At 37.9% G+C, this 15,569-nt stretch overlaps 1 protein-coding gene across 1 annotated transcript in view; it reads left to right on the top strand.

Annotated features, from left to right (window-relative positions):
- The window catches only part of MIPEP (mitochondrial intermediate peptidase), a 76,926-nt gene that overhangs the window by 35,586 nt on the left and 25,771 nt on the right, over positions 1 to 15,569 (top strand). The window contains exons 14-15 of the mRNA XM_054216436.1: positions 3,019 to 3,128; positions 9,519 to 9,593. Coding sequence (XP_054072411.1) covers positions 3,019 to 3,128; positions 9,519 to 9,593 — 185 coding nt within the window. The remainder of the gene's footprint in view (positions 1 to 3,018; positions 3,129 to 9,518; positions 9,594 to 15,569) is intronic.

The following is a 15,569-nucleotide window of genomic DNA, read 5'->3' as shown; positions in this document are numbered from 1 at the left end:
AGTGCAGAGTAGAGGGGGAGAATGACCTCCCTCGACCTACTGGCCACAGTCTTCCCAGAAGAATATGCAATCACACCTTAGTGGATGCATGGAAAAGGAATATTGCCTTTTTTCGTTTAGTCCCTCTTCTCCAGAAGTGGCAATGAGTGTGTTGGCTGACAGCTCGCAGGCTGCTGTGGCCTTCTGCAGTTGTGGCAGATCAGTCAAAGACATGTTCTGGCTAAAGCTGCTTGGCATGCTGCTTTTCTTACCTGCAGACAGCTTGGTATATCCTCTTCTATAATAGTGTACTGGAAATCCCATTTGCAGTAGACATTTACATGTTAAAAAAAACCCCACAACCAAACAGATGAACTTGTGGCTCCCTTGTCTGAAGGATTTTTTTCATATTTTACCATTTTTATATTATGCTAATGATACAAAAGGGAGTCCCTGGTAGAGTTATGTGTTATCAACAGATACTTTGCACTTAGTGACTTCTTTTTTCAGTCTTCCACTTAAAATCAAAATAGACTGAGCTGTTTGTGAGTGTGTCACTACTGGACGTTGTTAAAACAAGTGAACACTGTATATGCTCTTTCAGTATAAGCTCTGTATACTTGTGTTAGCTGCTCTCCCGCACTCCTTTCACATATATAGTCTTGCTCCTCTTGACCTCCAGAAGTACTTATATGCCCAAAGTAACGGCTTTGGTCGGGTTCTTCTCTTGTGGTGAATCATATGCATCTGCATGTCAAAGTCTTGAAGGGGCAGGAAATGGCTAATTTTGAGGCTCAGACTTTCCCTGAGCCCCTGGTTTCAGCATTGCCTTAGCTCCAGGCAGTCCTGCATCCCAGGGGATTTCACTCCAGATCTAGCATTGCAAAAGCAGTGTCAGAAGTCAGTTGTGTTGTTTGTGCAGAGAACCATTTTTTTAGAGTTTAGAACGTGTGACAATCAAAGGGCTCATCCCAGGGATGTTTTTTAGGAGTCATCTGCTCTCATGAGACACTAGGGTGGCAAAGTGTGGAAATAAATGACTACACGCAATTTTAAGAACCAAAAATTTGACATTCTAGTTGAGACGCAATGAGTATTTGACATGTTTCCTACTCTCCCCCTCCTCCCTTTTCTGATTAACATTTCCAAATATTCAGGAACCCATTCTGCTGCGAATAGGCACAAAACTTGGATAATACTGTATGTTTTTGACATATGATGGCCTTCTTTTCAAGTTAATCTGTCATTTTACTATCTGCATTTATTGACTGTTTAATGCGTATGTGCGTGTATAAGATTTTTTTAAAACCTACCTTGTATTCCATTTTATTTTATCACACAGTAGAGAATACCTGCATTTGTTTTACAGGAGGACTGACTTGTCCCGGATAACTGCCCAAGCTTTTACCTTTCTGACTTGCAGAAAATGTAATTTTTCAGGGTTGTCTTTAATGGTTATTAAAAGAATTATGTTGTTTTATTAAGGAGCACTGAGAAAGCATAAAGGGCTAGGGGAACATCAGTGTAGTTCTGCAGGCATTTGTCTTGGGACTTGCCTTGTTTTAGGCTTTTTAAAAATGATTTTCAAGAAACAAACCAGAAAAAACCAGTCTGCTAATGTCACAAAAGAAGGATTGAGGTATTGTATACGAACTGAATGACTGGATACTGCAGAGTTAGAAGTAAAATGCAATTCAGAACTACACAGTGCAGATCATGCATTTAAAGAGTACAAATAGAATTTACGCTATCAAATGGATATTTCAACTGTGGTGGAGGAACAGTAGTAGAACAGTTTTGTGTGTTAATACAGAACTACAAATAGATATTGTGTCTGTGAAAGGGGCAAAGGTGGTTTGAAATTACATCAGAGGTGTATCTAACAGGAATAAGTATTAGAATGATTAAGAAAATACTGGTGAAACCTCATGCAGTGCTTGGGCAGGGTTTTTTGTGTCGCGTCTGAAGGCAAATTCAAACTGAAGCAGGTGCAGAGAAGAGCTACAATGGATGGCTTTTGGACTTTGTCTTGCCTTTGGATAATGATGGCTGAGAGAGAATATAGTTTCTCAATAAAGGAGGTAAAAACCGGTGTGGGAAATGCTATTTATACTAAAAAGCAGTACTGGTCTGAAAACATTGAGTATGAACAGGTTATGAATTCAGATTAAAAATTAGAGAAAGATTTGTAAATATCAAAGGAGTGATTTTAAAAAATAGTCTTCAAGAAAGAAAAGTAGAAGCAAAAACTGTACTTATATTTAAGACTAGTTCTGAATGTTGACATTGTCTCTAGCAGACAGGGATAGAGGTGATGACCCAGTAGGTCCATTATTAAAGCAACAACTTGTAAATCCCTAACTTTAATATAGAAATTAGAAATGCAGCTTTGATTTGGTGATGTGTTATAATTCTTAATAACTTCCATCGTGTAAGGTGCTGATAAAGATTAGAGTAAATAAGGTTTTTGGGAAAGTGCTTTTTTAAAATACTAACTGCTAAGATATTACCTCATTGCATTTACTTAGAACATGTCTTAAATCTGCAAGAGTGTTCCTTGGATGAATGACTTTGTATTTTAAAGTGAAGTTAATATAAAGCATAAGTGAGCTCAGCAAACAGATGGAAGCTAAAAATTGTAACTGTGAATGGGATTAAGGCAGAGTTTTATTTACATTGTAGTTTGATTTAGGTTTAGGACACTTAAATAGATTTGGAGTTTCATGTAGGGCCAGTTTGGCTGCAGTCTGGTTTAGTTTAAAAAGGGTGTGATCCAGAGCTTTATAAGGTGCCTCACCCAGCTGTTCAAATATTTTCTTTTACTTTGTGATTTATAGTAAAATGTGTAGGATTATAATGAAGCTTTTCTGGCAATATGTACAGTAATACTATGGAAATAAAATATTGTCTTAATAAAGGAAAGAATATTAAAGTTCACCAAAAGTCCAAACTGAAAGTTGCTAAATCCTATGGGAAAAGTTAACTATTTGTGTTAATGAAAATAGCAAATGCTGATGTCTACAATTATTCTGCCTCTAGGAACCAGATGTCCTACTGATTTTGCTGAAGTTCCCTCAATTCTGATGGAGTACTTTGCAAATGACTATCGAGTGGTTAACCAATTTGCAAGGCATTATAAAACGGGACAGGTAGGAAAAATTATATATGTAAAATAGTGAAAAGAGGACTAAATGTTTTCAGGAAAAGAATCGCATTTTCATATGTTATTTTTTAATAATGTTTGAAGTAGAAATAAACAATGGATAGAAATTATTTTATTAGGATGAGATTAGGATTAGTTAGGTTCTGGCAGTCATGAATCACTATATTAGAACTCTGACCCCTTTTTTACGTAGAGCTATTCTGTGCCAGTCTTCTCCAAGGATCTGCTTTCTATGGGAAATTCAGAAAACAATGCTCTTTGGAACAAGGTGACTTTCAGTGGTTGCTTTAACGCATGGCAGCAGAACATGATTTATATTTGTACAGCCATTTCAAAAATACAAACCAGTAAACAATAACCAAAGATCTTTTTCTGGTGCTTTTGATTGAGGCAAGCTTCAGAGTACTCAAATGTGATGGCTGAAGAACAGACTACCCATCAATGCAGAAACAAGAAAGCCTCTTAAGTTGGGTAGTGTTACACTTCGTTGAAGCTTTTTATCCGATCCTAGGCATTCAGTATATTTCAGTATTATGAAAGTGGAATTATGTTTGCTCCATTAAACAGTTAGAAAACTATGTTGCTTAACTTCTATTTTAGTAGATACTGTCTGAGAAATTTGCTCTGTAAATCTGCCCCCCCCCTTTTTTTTTTTTTTTTTTTTTAACAGACCCGTCATTTCTGCAGATTGCACTAAGAAAGTCTCCTTGAAACCGGGGAGTTAAAAGGGTCCACATACTGAAATACTGCTTTCTGGTGTCCTCTATAAAGTTCATGTAGTGTTTAAACATTGTGGAGTTAATCTGATTGCATATGAGTTCAGAGAATGAGCTTGACTAAAACATCTGAAAAGGATTTGTGGAACATTATTTATGGCTTTGTGTTTTCAAAATGGCTTAACAAATCTAAACCATGTTTAGTTGCAGTGCAAAAGCTAAGAACCAGACGCTGTGTCCCATTTGGCATTTCCATAAACCTCTTATGTTTATTGGTGGTGAAATCTTGCCCTTTCAGAGAGCAATTGAGAGAGGTTTAATGTCGAAATTCAGTCTTGAAGGGGGCAAGAATGGATTATGCTGGAAGATGAGAAAAAGAACCTGAAACTGCTGTGTGGCTTTTGAGGGCTTTAGACAGCTTCCTTTTAATTGTTTTGTTGGGTTTTTTTGTTTGGTTTTTGTTTTTTTTTAAATTTAGAATGTATTTTTAAGACGTTATCCAACATATATAAATCTGCGTTTGCTTATGTTGGTTCATCTAAGCTAGTTTTAAGAATCTGATATCAGATTTCTATGTCTACCATTTAAATACAAATAGACTGAAGTCATCTTTTCTGTTCTTGAAATTTAGTGATTGTTACAGCAGTTACTTCTGTCTGTTATGTATATGTTACAAAGTACTTTGAATAGAAAATCCCAGCGCTCTTACATTTCCTATGTCACAAAAACCCTTTTGGGGCTTGATATTTTTTGTGCTTGTTCCCTGACTAATTTTTCTGATGTGCAAATAGAAATTTGAATCAACATTTTGTTTTCCAGTTTTTTAGTTGTTTGAAAGAAAAATTAGTCCACTTTACCCCTTTTTCAAGGGGAAGCAAATAAGGTGGGTGAAACAGTTAAAATGTGAAATTTGTAAAACCATTTCATCCAAATATTGTTCCGTATGAGAACGTTCATTAAGTTTCTTCTTATGAATGATGAGACTGAGCTTTTCTGTGTGAGAAGGATCTTTCCTGCAATAACTACACCGACACAACCCTCCTGGATATTGACAGGAGGGTGGATTTTTACTGACCTAGCTTGTTGAGGAAGCAATGCAGATAATTTGAAAAAGCATCCTTCTTTCGGCATCGTTGCATCTACACTATAGTATTTCCATGTAAATTTTAGGTGGTATCATTTTTAACACTCCTACTGAACATATTTACATAAGAAAAACTTGGTGGCATAGTCTCAGCTTATGATTGCCCTTGCCATAGAATCCAATTGTAGAAAGACTAGTCCTGAGGATCCTCACTTAGGATCAGTGCTTACATTTATGGGAAGAGGAGGGGAAAGAGATGTTGTTTTGATTATTAAAACACATAAAGTGTTGAAAACTGTTTTTTAGTAGCATTGTAGAAGAAAGATTGCTGGGCAGGCTTTCAAAGATGAGAATGCATTAGGCATATAGATGTGGATCTTGAGGATCTAGTCCAAAATATCTTGAAATTTATAGAAAGCTTGTCTCTGCTTTCTGTGCATTTTGGGTGGTTGTGCTGTTGAGTGCTGAGGAATGAAAAAGCTTGCAAGCTCTTCTGGCAAAAGAAGCAAGTCTTGTGAATGTAGTTCAAAAAGCTGGCCAGCACAAAAATATTTGTTCCAAGAAAGTAGCAAGCCTAGTATTCCTTTCATCTTCAAGATAACTCAAAACAGAAAAACCTTGAGGAAAAAAAAAAAAAGAAATAGAGAGGACTGTGTTAATTAGATACTCAAGTTAATTACTCAGGTAAGCTCATGAAGTCAAGCCGTAGCAACATGAAGTCGTAACAGTGCTTAGGCAGGCCATCTGGTGCATGCGTACCATTCTGTATCACTGAGTTTGTTTAATTTTGTTTGTTAAATGTACAGATACGTGGTAGGTCTATCGAGCTAAATCACTTTAAGCTTGTGTGTCTTTGGAGGCTCTTTTGAGCAAAGGCCAGTATTTCAGCTGTTCAAATTTGAACTGACTTCATTTTTCACAGAGATGGAATTACAAAGGCAGCATTGTATTAGCATGATTACAAGAATAAGCCCACAGATAGTAAACAGTCGTAATGTGTCGCGGTTACTGCACAGCAGTAAGGAGTTAAGCATGCTTTGGGACACAGGGAATTCTGTTCTTTTAGCCACCATGGCAAACATGCTGAAAAATTCATGCCAAGATCTTCAAGTTACTTAATATAGAAGGATGGAAAAGTGGAACCCAAAGTAAAGCATGTAGTGTTTAAATTTAAAAAATTGAATGGTTATTCAATGAATATAGTTTAGCCAAAGCTCTGTGAAGTCTTTCTTTTAGAAGGAGGTTGACAGTTTGATTCTGGTTGTATCAGAGACCTCATCTTTCAGGAAAAGTAGAATAATCCTGCTGATGCATTTTTATTCTTCACTCAGCTGCTTATTAAGGGGCTGTATGAGATCGTAATGGAGCAAGGAGAAATAGTTTCTTTTGCCTGAAACTGTACATCTTCCTCAGTACATTCAAGACCTCAGCATATCTGTGCCTGACATTCACAGAAACAGACTTGGGAAAGGAGTGTTGGTCTTTGAAAAACCATCTGGAGTCTAATTTTAGTTCCCTGAAATCTTAAAGTTTAAAATCCCATAGGTGCTTTGGGGAAAAATAAGTGATCTCCTTTATATAATTCTTTCAATTTAATCTAATTTTGGCAATGTTTTTCTGGTGCCAAATTCTGCTTGACTTGTGAATTATGGTAACAACACAATCTTTGAGCCAGATCAGTAGCACTGATAGATTTAAAAAGAACATTTATGTTTTTCTTCTGTGTCTCTTAGTCAATAAGTATTCTCATAAGAATGATTTGTAATTTCCTGTTGATTTTAATCTGCTCAAACAGTAGAGCTTGATCTTCAGGGCAGAATAGATCTACATTGTTTAATATTCACATGGATGCAAAAAAGATAAAAAGATTTTCTTGGAGGCTCTTGGTATTATTTACATTTTACTTGGTCTCTAGAGGGTGATGCTAAGCCATCTCTTGTGCAAAGAGATTTTGGTACATTATTAATGATCATTCTGTGTCTCCCCTCAGGAGTTCCATTTAGAATAGGACAGATGCTTGTAGCAGAATATAAGGAGAAACGGGTGAGTGCAGGGGCTGCCTTTTCATCAGTCTTCTCCAGCTTGAGGTCAGCTATTTGCAGTACAGTGGAAAGAAGGCAAGACTTTCTTGGGTGGAGAGTCTGTAAGAAAATGCTTAGCTCTGAACTGAGAATTAGACCTGCTTCAGTTGTTTCTTGAGCAGGGCTGTATGTGACCAGCTCTCCCGGGGAGCGTACAAAGCCTGTCCACATCGCTGAACCTTGCTGCTCTCTGCCCCAGTGAACTGCAAACTTGGGTTTCCCAATTCAGTTGAGGATCTGTGGGACTGTGGTTTACCAAAAGGACAATTAGAAAAGCCTTAGTGTCTTTTGTTCTATTTATTTTGTGTACCAGCCGAAAGCCTGTGCACATAACTTCTTCTTACCATCATTTAATATATCAGAAATATAAAACTGAAAATCCATTATGTTGAAAGAGCTGGTTTGACCTTACTGGTAGGAGTGCTCTTGGCTTTAACAATCTTAAATTATAACTGTGTAAAATATACATAATTTCTGTTGCCAAGCTTTTGGATGGTCAGCTTTTTTAACACTGAGAAATTACAATTTAAGAATTCCCATCCAGTTTTCTCATACTTTACTGTATCCAAAATACAGGTGCTCCTAGAAGAAATCAGTTTTGTTTAATTCCATACTGTACAACTTCAGCAGGAAATGAAAGCCTCCAAAAAGCTGCCAAAACTTGATGATAGGTTTGGTGCTTAATAACAAAATCTGTTCAAAATTCTATAGGTTTCCTTACACAAGGGTTCCTTGCACGACAACTGAAACTGTGTTATTGCAAATCCACATGTGCTTTAGTTCCAGGATGAAAAGTCATTGAAGTGCATGCCTCACTCTGTCTAGGATGATGAGACAAGAGATATTCATAGAGCTAGGAGAAAAATTGCCCAACCAAAAATACTTTTTTACCATTTGTAATTTTTTTCTACTTTGCTTCTTGCCTTAATAACTTTTCTACATAATTAAGTAGTATTTTGAACGATACTAAGTCCGGTATGGAAGCTCAAGGTAGTCAGCTACTAAGGTCATTATTACTATGGATAACTGCCCATTTACTCTTGGGCCACTTAATCTAGTGGTCCAAAATCATCATACAATTTGAAACAGAATTTTTTTATTTGGGAAGGGTAAATACCAGCCTAACAAGGATATACTGTAGGACAGGCTTCATGTTCATTGGTTCATTTTTCTGTGTTGAAATTTAACAGCTGTGCACATTTATAACAAGCAAAATACTGGGTGTTGTTCTATCCCATTCTTGACCCAGCTAACATTTGTCTTGGAGAAGAGGTTACAAGCCTTGGCAAGCTACTGCATAAAACAGCTGTGCAATTTGAGAGTTTTTCTTATCTGCTTTAACTTCCAGATTCCACAGAGTTAATTGATAACATTTTCCTCACTTATATGTAACTTCTCTGGAGTTGTTTTTTTATTCTGTGAACATTAACGTTGTTTGTCTTGAAGTCGTATTGTTTGCACAGAATCTAAACATATGGCTCTGCCATCAAGATCTGTAGACTTTCATGTATTATTTCTTAAACACTTCAACACATTGTAAAAGCATAGGTATGCTTTTAGAGTTCAGTGTAATACCAAACATCTGTATGACATTGTACAACTTGTAGTAACTTTCTTAATATTTTAGCAAGAACCCAGTTATTTTAATCATATTTAATATAGGTGGTTAATAAAACTGCTAGCAAAAAAAAAAAGAGTGCTTACTAGGAAAGACATTTATGAAAAAGCTTCAGGAAGCAGTGGAAGAAGTGTAAGGTCAATCATTCATATACAGATATTCTTAAAATTCTGGCATTAAAAAGTCTTTGGATGTACTTGTAGACTTCTGGATAGAAAGTCAAAGAGAGTTTGCTTAATGACTTTAAAAATGTCTGTAACTTACTGCCTGTGGTGGCATGGATAATTTTATTGCCGTAGATGTGGAATAAATTCAACTTTGTTAAAAATTTCAAAGGGTCGATATTTACTGTTCAGTATGACCAAACGTTTTTACGTGGGTTAAGCTGGAAGGCCTGATCCTGTCCCAGTTGAAGTTATGAAAACCCCGCCAGCTCAATGGGAGTTTTGTGGGCCTCTGCGTAAATCTGAGCGAGCTATGCTCAAAGACCAACAGAGGAATCTATTATTATATCTGCTTTTGAAGATTAGTCAGGATGACCTGGGAGGACTTTAACTGCCTTATGTGTTCTTTATCTCTAAAGATAGTCGTAATATTTTTAACAGGCATATAAGGGAACATAGAATCAATTTATAGAAAAACAAACACTGCGACACAGTGATTTCTTTGTAAATTACTGACGATATCTTAATTGCCCTTTTAAGGCTTTGTTTAGCAAATGAGATTTCCTTCCTCAGTGCAAAGCACTTCAAATATGTTTTTATTACCAACAGGAGTCTTTTTTTTAATTGCATCTTCAGCCTTTTCTAGTAGTAAGCATACAATTTACAAATATACAATAATTCTGAATATGCTCTGACTTTTTTTTTTATTCAAGCCACTACCAAAAAACATGGTGTCAAGACTATGTGAGTCCAAAAAGGTGTGTGCTGCAGCTGATATGCAACTCCAGGTATGTTCTTTGCACTCTACTCTCTATACAGAACTTACACAACATGTTATAATTCTTATAATTTTACCAAATTTTTATTTTAACGTAGACACATGATATAACTATATGCAAATTAGTGAAAATTCATTCATTTTGATATTAATTTTCATGTTTGCTTTTATAAACATGTTCTGTGCTGTCTGCTCAAAGCTAAATGTCTAAATCTGTAGGAAAACGTCATGAACACCACAAGTTTTGAAGATGGTTGGATTATCGCAATTCCCAGATGTGGTTTAAGACTGAGTTCTTAAATTAATGGAATCATTTAAGGAGAACTTGCAGTAGAGAACATATTGTGTACTTTTGGATCATTAAAGTGTAGCAGCACTGAGAGATATGGGCCACCTTTGTAAAATCAAACCAGGTCGTTTATTTACCAGAATGCGATTTGAGCTGCTTGTCTTCTGCAGCTCTCACAATTGGTGGCTGAGCTGTAAGGCTGTAAGACTTCTCCTGCAGTGTTCGGAGCAGTAATTAAAGTCATAAACCTTTATTTTCTGTGGGTAGATGTGGTTGATCAGTCATTCCCATAAACAAACTGTCAGTGTTGCTTTTCTTCAAAGGAAGTAAAGAAAATTAGGGTTCTATCTAAAATGGGTATTTAGTTTTTTTCAGTCCCGCAACAGCAGTTCTCAGATGTGAACAGTAGCATTAGCATCCAGCCAAGTTTTTTTTACAGTGAGAGTTTGGCTACATTTAGTATGCTATAAGCTTCTGCAGGGTGATTTTTGTGAGTTTGTTTTCTTCTTTGTTTTGCCTTAAGTCAGATGTATATAATTTTTCTTTCTACAGTTGACCTAGTGTTTAGGTGAGATAACTCTGCTAGTACTTTAATAAAGGGTGGTCATTATTTTTGAGGTGTGGAAAGAAACAAATTTAAAGATCAGTTCTTTGTAATTCTTCGCTTTGAAAAGTGCCCAAATGTTTGCGACCCTGTCTACAAACATGACTTGTGCTGGTTAACTGAAGTTGATTTAAAAGAAAAACTTAGTTAAATATTTGCAGTTTGCTCTGTGCAGTTATTTATAGTGATTTAAAACCAATCAGAATACTGGAGTGTGGAGCTGTAAATGTATACGTGTCAGTTACACTAATCAAAACCAGACTTAACACTGTTTTCAGTTTATACATATATTTTTCATTGGTTAAACTTAACGGATTTTTGAATTATGCTTTCAGTGCAGCGCTGGCTGTCAGTGGCCAGTGTTGGCTGTGCAGGAGGCGGGAAGAGGGAGGGTGCTACCTGTGGCGATACCTCTGTGACATGAAAATAACTGCAGCCTCTCCGCAGGTCTGGTTTTGAAATGCACACTCCCGGCTCTGAAAGGTTCTCATATTGAGATAGCTGAGAATCCAGAAAGAGTGTGGGCAAGAATATAATTAATTCATATATGAGGGTTATTTTAGAAAAAAAACAATTCTGGATTGAAATAAAATTTATACTGAGAATGCTTAGTGGTGGACCTCTATTCATGAAGTCCACTAACACAGAATAATTTGCCAACGTACAGACTAGTAGCCACCAAAGTGATGATCAAGTGCTTTCACATGCATCCATTCTTTTTTGGTGTGTCCACAACAGCTATATATAGATCTAACAGATTTCCTTTCAACTTTTGATATGTATTTGCTATAATTTTTTCAGGGTTTGAGACGAAATTGACAGCGTGTAGGCTAAATGGGCTTGGTGACCAATAACGCTTCTAAGTCACAGATAGATTAACAAGTGACACGGCCTCCCTATCCTGTGCAGGGGGGGATATCAGGCTCCAGAAGTAAGTCAAGGAAGAATCATTACACCCGTCCGGTGGAGTGGGCAGTGCAATCCCCCCTGCTGCTGTTGGCCCTCAGCTGCTCTTGGGATCTCTGTAGGGTCCATCCTGGAGTGACTCCAGATGCCATAGCTTTAGAACTGGGGAGAGAACACCCACTTCTAGTGGGCTCAAATTCCTGTGGGTGCCTAGTGATTGACTGGTTCTGGCAACGATGCGGTGATTAAGCATGCTGCTTGCCCTCAAATTACTCTTGTGTAACTAATGTTCAACCAGTCTCAACCCGTGCCAAATGACCACAATGCCACACTGAATAATATTATTCATTTCCTACTTTCAGCACCGTGTTTTTGGAGATTCCAAATGTAATACCCGCAGAAATATGCTCTCATTTCAAAGACATAGTCTGGCAGAGCCATTCTGTTTATTAATTCAGAAAAAATGTCCCACAGAAGTTGACTGCATGACAAATATAAAGTTCATACATTCCTTTGTAGAAGTGTGTATTGTTCCTCATGCAGATTTAAAAATATAATAATTCATTCAAGAAAACCATATATTTCAGTCTGCAGATGCCAAAGTATATATGTACTACTAATGTATATACCTGAAAAAACTGTGAATGATGACTCTAATACCCTTCCATCAGACTTTGCAAAGAGTATAATTTTTACTGACGACTAGATGCTACGTAAGCCATATTTGACCTTTAAAGGAAAGAAAAATGCTTACAAATTTTCCAGCAGTGGGGAAAATGCCTAAAGGTTCTTTTGTGGTCTGTTCAGAAAATAAGTCTATTGGCAGGTGAAAATTAGAAATAATGCTATTTTTTCATCATAAAAAAATCCCAGAGTCTTTCAGTCAGTAGTAATTTCACTGGAAAATGTATAACTGTTTACATATTAATGCTATTAAGCAGACGAGGAGCTAGAAAGAACTGGAATCAAGTGAAACTAACAAATACCAATGTCAGTGCAAAGTGGAGAGACGGTATGAAGATAGATAACTATTTGATGGCCTTTTTATAGTTCTAGGTCTTTTGGGAAATGTGTGTTACTGAAATTAGAAGTGATCTTCAGCTACTGCTTAATATGAAGTGTTAGCATGCTCCTCAGCAGGATCACCTAAAATCCTGTGGTCCTGGGATGTATCTCCTTTTCCCATTTCAAAGGCCTGTGTAAACACACAGAACTGTGGTTTGTAGATGGGAATGCTTATGGCTATAAAGTTCATCCAAGTTTATTTTCAGGGATGTTGGTTTTGTTTTTTTTTTTTTTTTAACTATGCTGTCCAGGTGGCCTGGCTCATCGCTTTCTTCCCACGCTTTACATGTGCCAGGATCAGGGGAAGGCTTGTAGCTGGCTTCAGTGACTCATTTCCCTGTTACCACATTGTTCTGTAGGCAGTCCAGTTCACTGGCCTTCAGCTGACATTTCCCCAGTGCCTAGCTGTGAGCTGAGCTTTTGCTCCATCCAGCTCTCTGACCACAAACTACTCGACTCCAAGTTTTACTTTAGAGAAGGTCCACTGCAGCGCAGTCTGCTCCATCTTGTGAGGAACACTGAAAAGCAACCGCAAACAGGTCCTAATAAAGCTGGGAGACAGAAAAAAGAAATCAAGGCTGGGTGGAAGCAGGATGCTCAAGTCTATTGTCAGATGCTGAAGCTCCTCATGTTTGGTTTGGGTTTTTTGGAGAGGAGAGGGATGCCGGTGTGAAATGACACCTGCAGAGTCACAAAGGCCTAGGGTGAGAGGGAGAAGTGAGTTTTCTAGGACTGCTACATCAGGTAATTTTTCAGATCTATTTATGATACTTACTGTTGGTCATATTCTCAGTTGCCCTTGCTACCATAAATGCTGTAGCTTTTGTTAAACTTTGTTGAAAAATGAACCGTGATTCTAGAGACCAGCTCTGAGGATGAAACGTACAAGCAAAGTCATTGCAAAGCCTCCTTGTCTTCTAAGATAAGAGTAAAAAATGTAGTAAAAGTAGTTGTTACAATCTAGTATAGGTTTTTCTTTAGATTTTTAGTTTTTCATGTTATCAATATAATGATGGAAAATTTAAAATACCCCTGCAAAGTTTAGTTTTAAAAAATAAAGTACGCACTTTTATTGTTTGCCATTTGGTGCAGTGTCTTCATGGAGTTATCCTCTCAACAGCCATTTGCTGCCTGCTCTGGGTTTGTAGATGGGCAATGTAGATTCTTCCATCTCTTGTTCAATGTTGCTATCTGGGACACAAAACTTGCAATGTCATTAAATGGCTGGTTGTGCAAGTTTCGGTCTTACTGACCTCTTTTCTCTGTATTAGCCATGTAGGAAGCAAGCAGGAAATTCAGGAGTAGCTCCTTCAAGCCATGGCTTCTTCACCCCTCTCCCTATAACCCTCAGTTTTTCTTGAAAAAAATTAATTTGCACGTTTATCATTTGTTAACAAACACTGTGAAAGGATTTTCCAGATTCTGTATGTTAGAAGAGAGCTTATTCAAACAGAAGGAATATGGTCCTTTAGAAACAGTCACAATTTCGGTGAAAGTATGTGTTGTATTGAGCCCAAATAAAATAAAAGCTAAATTCTGATAAATTATTAAAGAGTTCAGAATGGTTTTGTACCCAAATTTCATAATAAAGAGTCTCTTCACAGGTTGCGGGGGTTGTGTTACTCAGATTGCATAAAGCATCCATTCTCCATGGATGGAGAATGCCTCCAAACAGCCTTTTCTGCATAAAATTTCTGCATTTCATGGTTATAATTCCTAAAACTGTGTGTTTATCTCATTGAGAAAGCTATTGCAGTGTCCCTGGGAGTGTGACTGGGCCTGAATCTCTAGCCAAATTATTTACTCCATCCCTTGCACAAAAGGTTTTTGAGGCTCTGTACCATCAGTTTTCCTGTGAAATGTGCCTACCACAGGATGGCCTGACCTGAGCACTTTGGCTTAAATATCTGGATCCACCAAACTTCTCGAAAAATATCTTGTTTTGCACAGTAGTGAGCGTCCTCTTCTTCTGCCTTTCCTGCACTTCCACAGAATAAGAAATCTTCATATTAAAAAAAAATAAATGCTGCAGGTTTTTTTCAGTGATGGCACACACTCCTTGGCACTGTCTTCTATCCGTGCCGTAAATTCATATAATATAAGCAAATATTTCATATTTGCTGTTAAAGTGCCAGATACTCTGCTTTGCTATCTTTGCTTGAAAAGTCTTTTTATTGGTGCTGCTTTCTTCATCTCCAGACTCCTCAAGTAACTTAGTCATGCACATGTGTTCTGATGTAGTTCACATGCTCCCGCACAAAAATTGCTTAGGAACAGTAGACAGTAAATTATCCATGAGCCAACAATGTGCCCTTGTTGCCAAAAAGGCCAATGGAATCCTGGGCTGCATAGGGAAGAGTGTGGCCAGTAGGTCAAAGGAGGTCATTCTCCCCTTCTACTCTGCACTGGTGAGGCCACAACCGGAGTACTGTGTCCAGTTTTGGGCTCCCCAGTTCAAGAGAGACAGGGAACTACTGGAGTGGGTCCAGCGTAGGGCAAGAAAGATGATTGAGGGACTGGAGCATCTCCCTTGTGAGGAAAGGCTGAGAGAGCTGGGACTCTTTAGCCTGGAGAAGAGAAGGCTGAGGGGAGACCTTATTAATGTTTACAAGTATCTAAAGGGTGGGTTTAAGGAGGATGGTGCCAGACTCTTTTCAGTGGTTCCCAGTAACAGGACAAGGGGTAACGGGCACAAGCTGGAACATAAGAAATTCCGATCAAATATGAGAAAAACCTTCTTCACGGTGAGGGTGACAGAGCACTGAACAGGCTGCCCAGGGAGGTTGTGGAGTTCCCTTCTCTGGAGATTTTCAAGACCCGCCTGGATGCAGCCCTGAGGGATGTGCTCTAGGCAATCCTGCTTTAGCAGGGGAGTTGGACTAGATGATCTCTAGAGGTCCCTTCCAACTCTGAAGATTCTGTGAACCAGCTCTTACCTCTGGCAAAGTACCCTCCTGGTGCAGCATGATCTCAGGCTGAGCTTACACTGCAGTAATTTCTTGCTCTGATTGTGAGAGCTAAAATAAACGAAGCATCTGCCTTAGTACTGCACTGTTCGAGTGCCCTAGCAGAAACTCAGGGGTATCTGCAGCTCCATGTGCAGCTTCTTTTGTTCACTGCCT

The sequence above is a fragment of the Rissa tridactyla genome, chromosome 1 (assembly GCF_028500815.1).
Source record: "Rissa tridactyla isolate bRisTri1 chromosome 1, bRisTri1.patW.cur.20221130, whole genome shotgun sequence".
NCBI lineage: Eukaryota > Metazoa > Chordata > Aves > Charadriiformes > Laridae > Rissa > Rissa tridactyla.
The sequence above is the reverse complement of the archived record's forward strand: the minus strand, read 5'-3'. Positions and strand labels throughout refer to the sequence as shown.